General features: G+C 35.0%; 1 protein-coding gene across 1 annotated transcript in view; it reads left to right on the forward strand.

The window, feature by feature from the left end:
• Positions 1–4,980, forward strand: part of LOC129668797 (arylacetamide deacetylase-like 2) — a 49,433-nt gene extending 44,453 nt beyond the window's left edge. The window contains exon 5 of the mRNA XM_055596893.1: positions 4,378–4,980. Within this exon, the coding sequence (XP_055452868.1) occupies positions 4,378–4,980 (603 nt within the window). The remainder of the gene's footprint in view (positions 1–4,377) is intronic.
• The last annotated feature ends 1,020 nt before the right edge of the window (positions 4,981–6,000 follow it).

A 6,000-nucleotide genomic window follows, 5' to 3' on the forward strand; every position in this document is an offset into this window, starting at 1 on the left:
GGTGAAAAAGGGGGTGGGAGTGTGGGATTGGGAGGGGAGGAGGGAGGGGCTTATGGGGGATACAAAGTGAATAAAGTGTAATTAATAAAAATAATAATAATAATAAAATATAAAAAATAAAAAAAACAAAAAAAAGAAAGATGGAAGTATGATGTATGGTTTAATTAAATAAAAATAGGGTAGATATTTACATATGGTGACAGCTCAGAAAGAGTCAAAAAGTATGGTTTTGAATAAAGTTACCTTGTATTTAGCTGAATAGGATTTTAAGTATAATATATATGTTATATATATTAAAATATGATAATTATATTATATATTATATTATAATGTTTATAATATATGTTGCATATTATATATAGTGTTTTAATATATATGTGGAATATATGTAAATATATGTAATATAGGTCATATAGAGAGAGTTTTGCTGGATGGTGATGGCTTACTTGTTTAATCACAGCACTCAAAAGAGGAGGCAAGCAATCTTTGATTTTTGAGATCAGCCTGGTCTACAGAGTGATATCTAGAACAGCCAGAGCTACACAGAGAAACCCTATCTTAAAAAGCCAAAGATAGATAGATAGATAGATAGATAGATAGATAGATAGATAGAGTGTGTTTATAGAGAAACCCTGTCTCAGAACACCAACTAAAATATATAAATATATTATGTATTAATATAAATATATAATTATATTATATATAGTACACCATACATACTACATACATGACTATTAATAAATTAACATATAACTATTAATTTATAAAATAATTATATTTTATAATTAAATATGTATCAGCATAACTACATTTATCATGTATACTTAATATCATAAAGTATTAATTATATATTTGATAATATAATGATCAATTATATTAATCATAATAATTTGTTTTAACACAATATAATTTTATGATTATAATATAATATAATTGTATAAATATATTATATTATTATAAATATGAATGTAATGTTTAAATTATGCATAATAATATGCATACTTTTGTGAGACAGCATTTCTCTTTGTAGGTACATGCTCTATACACACACATACAGTGTTAGACATAAAGTGAGGAATAATCATTCTTCCAGTGGTAGTGTGGCAAATTGCTCTTTGAGTTTAGGAATTAAGCCTTTTCATTAGGTATTAAGGTATACAAACATAAGTTTGTATGATTATGGTACAAATTAAATACATACTAAGATACATGGACTAGTTGTTTCCAGAATACTAATCTTTTGATTGTACCATTAACTTTTGACATTTTGTTCTTTAGCTGAGTGAGAAAAAATAAAATGTGGTTCATGACTTGAACTAAAATGGGTAAGAGCATTTTGTGCTAAATTAGCAAAACGCATGATGGAAGGCTGAAGGATATTAGATTCAAAATATTTGTAACAAAATGAATTTATTGAGGGCTGGAAAGTTGTGTCAACTAGTAAAGGTTCTGGACAGACACACATTAAATAAATATATAATAAATAAAGCTAGTAAAAGTTTTGAAAAAAAATAAAGTTGGAAAAGAGACACATTGTGGAAAATGACAGGGGATTAGGAACTTTACTGGAGGGCTGATCAAAGAAACTACTACATAGAGTTACCTTGGGGACCATAAACTATTCTCTGTTGAGCTGAGATGCTGAGGTCCACACTGTTGCTACTGCCGTCATGCCCTCCTACCCCACCCTACGCTCCCTGTTTCACCAGCCACACAGACAGCCATCAGCAAACGTTATTTTTAGTGGTACATGAACGGCCCTTTATTGGAGTGGCTACTGAAATTCTGTTAGAATGATGACAAGAAAAGTCTAGAGCTAAGTCAATCAATTTAACTGACCACATTTATTATGCACATTTTTACAAGGTCATTTTTCTAGCTGAGGAGATGGGAGTTATCCTTACAGCTGCACCGTTTTTCCATCCAAGGTTCTAGCATCAGGGTATTTGGACAGAAGGTCTCAAAGGTTGTAAGGGTGGCACCCTTCTCAAAAAGTTATGGTGTCACAGAAGGCTGTCAGAAGTGAAAAGAGCGTGAGAAGCAAAGATGTGGTCCCCAAGTCTCCTTTCTGTGCTTTGAGGCTTGGATACTTTGGGCCAGGTTAGATGCTGTGATGCCAAGGTTAAGACTGATATTGCTGTTCCTCAGGTTTTTGGTGTCCTAGATAAATGAAGACACTGTCAATTCTTCAGTAACTGTCCCCGTCAGTGAAACAGGACTTTTAACTGGTCACCAGTCTCTAAAGGGAATTTGGCATAGAACATTCTGAAAGTGCTTTTAGTGAACTGAGATTCACTCTTTTCGAATTTAAAATAAAATATAATATAGATATTCATAAGTTCTTGTGATGTTTTTATTCAAAAAGCTTTTGGTAATAAAGTTAAAAAAATCTTACTTAGTCATAAAGACAAATATTTCTGCCATGAAGTTTGACTAGATTTATGACAGTGTCATTAGAGAAAATGGAGGCTGAGTAACTCGGGATAGCAGAGGAGTAGGGAAATTGAAAGCACAGACATTCATGGTATTTCTCTGTATGCTTTTTGGGTTTTATTGCAGCTTCTTTTTTTTTTGATTTAATGATTATGATTTTCAACTACTACTGAGAACGCTTGTTCCTTGTTTTATCTCCTTTGAATGTCACGTTTTATTTAATGTCTTTGGGGGTACACATATTTTTGTGAGTATGCACATATGTGTGTGTGTGTGACAAGCATGTACACGTTCATGTGTGTGCTCATGAATGTAGAAGCCAGAGTTGATGCTGCCTCTATCTTTCTCAACATTACTTTTGAGTCAGGGTCTCTCACAGAGCATGGAGAACCCTGAGTCAGCTAGACAGGCCATCCAGTCAACTTCAAGGATCCTTGTGTGTCCACATCACCTGCTCAGTGCTGGGGTAACAGGTATATGCTGCTGTGCGGAGCTTTCTTTGTTCTGGCCATCAGTACCCAGGTCATCAAACTGTTTCCTAAATAATCCATCACTCAGTCTCTGATTTCACTAATTTCTCATCTTCTTCTGTAATTCAGTATGAAATTTCAAAGGTCAAACTAAGACATAACCTGTTATTCCTGAAGTATAAGCATGTGTGCAGTCTCACTAGAGGGCAGCACTTCGGTCACAGGAAGAAGCTATCACATGACTCTACCTCTATTTGACACTATTCTTACCACTGCTTTTCTACTAATCTGAGAGACTGCCATTTATTTATAAAACTTCCATTCCAAAGCCATTGTGAAAAATAAGAACCTTGGAGGGAGTCTCTTGGGATTTTTTTTTTTTTTCTTGAACTTGTAGAACCTCCTTTCTGTTGTTCTGAAATATGGAGTTGATCAGGTGGGTAGCCTTGTGATGAGGTAATAAGATTTCATAGATTTTTTTTTTCATTTCATGTAAGTTCTTTGCCTTCGTGAGGGTGTGACCTTAAGAACTCTTTGCATCGCTTGGGGTTCCCCGCAGAATGGCAGCACCTACAGGTGCTGAGGCAGAACTGTTGTAGATGCTGGAGCTGTATAGTGTCCACACTTGCAGGGAAGTCTAGGTTCACTGCTGTGGATTGTACAAGAAAAAAAGAATGTAGCTACAGGCATAGGATTCCTCTTATTTCTGATAAGAAACAGAGACTGCAACGCAACATTCCACAGCTTTTTCTGATTTGCTGATTTTCATAATGATTCTCTTTATCATCTCTCATTTTTATTACACCAAACTAGTTAGATAAACTTTAAGTGTTTTCTCTAGCATGAAAAGGTCCATTAGACTTTAGTTTACATGTGAATATTGGCAGTTGTATTTCATTATATTTGTAAATTTTGCTTATTTATTACTCAGGTCGACAATTCTTTTAGGAAAACTAGAAATTCTAATGCATGTTTATTACTAGAGTTATTGGGAGACTGACACAGAAGGACCCTATGTTACATAACAACCCTAAGATGTGCAAGAGGCTTTATTACAAAAAACGAAAGCTAAATTTCTTAAATACGTAAATAAATTTGCAAAAGCCCAACTTCAGAAACAAAAAGCTTGTCTTCCTCACTAAATGTTGTTGATCAACCTCCTGTTTGGCTGTCATATGTGAATAAACGTGTGAATAGCGGAGTGGTTATTGTGACTAAACTCTTGTCATCCTCACTAACATTACATTGATCATATTCCTGTTTGTCACATGTGAATAAATGGGTGGGCAAGAGAGTGTGTGTTGTTTCTGTAGATGACAGTGGAATTTCTCTAAACTAATGGCCAAATGTTGAGAGAAAAATCACTAGATAGCATTTTTTATGAATAGATTCTTTTCCCCCTGGCTACTACAATGAAATTACAAATTGTATTGTTTTAAAGCAATTGACTCATTAGTATTCATTATATTTCTAGCTACAAAATGATCCAAAATTCAAAGATAGAATTAAGGCACAAGCCTTGATATACCCTGGCCTACAGTCGATTGATACTTCTCTGCCATCTCATCGAGAGTATGCACATGGTCCGATTATGTTCCGGGAGGCCACACTTAAGTTGTTATGCTTATATGTGACTGAAGACAAAGCTCTCCTCCAGGCTGCACTGAAAAATGAGCACATGCCAGAAGAATCAAGACATCTGTTCAAGTTTGTGAACTGGAGTGACTTCCTTCCTGAGAAGTATAAGAAGAACCATGTTTACACTGAACCAGTTCTCGGGAAACTGAAGGCTTCCTATCCAGCACTCTTGGATAGCAGGCTGTCCCCTTTGCTAGCCAGTGACTTCCAGTTACAGAGTTTGCCACTGACCTACATCCTCACTTGTGAACACGATCCCTTAAGAGACGATGGTCTCATTTACATCTCACGCCTTAGAAATGTTGGAGTTCAAGTTACTCATGACCACATAGAGGAAGGAGTCCATGGAGCCCTGTCATTCACTACGGCTCCAGTGTTTTTACATTTAGGATTAAAAGTAAGAGATAAGTATATTACTTGGTTAGAGGAAAATCTGTAAAGAAATAGTGCAGGTATCTAGGTAGTCAGTTAAGCAATCTCATAAATTTATTTTGAACTATTGTGTGGTTTATTGGCACAAAATAAACTGACTTGTGTATAAAGCTGCACAGAATTTAAATAAAGATTACTGTATGTTTGAGAATGTTATTTCACCTTCTTAGTGTTAGAAATATTGCTAAAACGAGGGTGCTCACTTCTTTATCCTATTAATTACCATTTGTTATGAAAGATGTATTCTGAGTATTCAAAGATGGCAGAACAATTTAAAAATATGAGTGTTATATTAAGTATTTTGTGTACCTGGCCCTTTAAATGACCTATACCCTTCAGTTGACTCTTGGATTTCTGGGAACAAGAGAGTGTATAAAAAGATTTAATCAGAGAAGTTTGAGAACCAAAAATCAGAAGAAAAACGTTAAACATAAAAAAAAAAGGGAAACAGATATGTTCATTCTCAGCGACTGAACCAGAGAGAAGGAATTCCCTCCATGTAGAAGGTGAGAAGGGGACAGTGTCGATGAGCAGTACAGTCAAAGAATGGAAAAGCAGAAGGATGGTCAGATGAGACAGCATTTTCCAGGAGACAGGGTGAAATCCACAGCACCTTTGGAAAACAGGCATCCCTTGGTCAAAAACAATCACCAACAACATTTCCAATACTTATACAGCATGTGCCTGCTAATAAGGATAATCCAAAAGGTTATGATGAAATATGATCGAGTTCTGTAAAAATGAAAGATGTAAAGAGTTAGAAGGAGGCAAGAATGTCTTATGGAATGCACTAATTCATTGTAGAACAAACTGTAAATAATTGGGCTTCTCAAGAGAAAAATTATTCCCCAAGACTGGAGGAAATTTGATACAGCTGCCATGGTTGTCATAGAGGAGAAAAAAAGCCAGGCATTTGTAACATCACATTAGAACAAGAAGAATTAATAAATGAAATGGGCAATTTTCTTGATAGAGTCCACTTACCAAAGTTAAATCAAGATTAGGTACAGAAGTTAAATAGTCATAT

This window comes from Psammomys obesus, unplaced genomic scaffold (genome assembly GCF_907164565.1).
Source record: "Psammomys obesus unplaced genomic scaffold, mPsaObe1.curated_primary_1811, whole genome shotgun sequence".
NCBI classification, from domain to species: domain Eukaryota; kingdom Metazoa; phylum Chordata; class Mammalia; order Rodentia; family Muridae; genus Psammomys; species Psammomys obesus.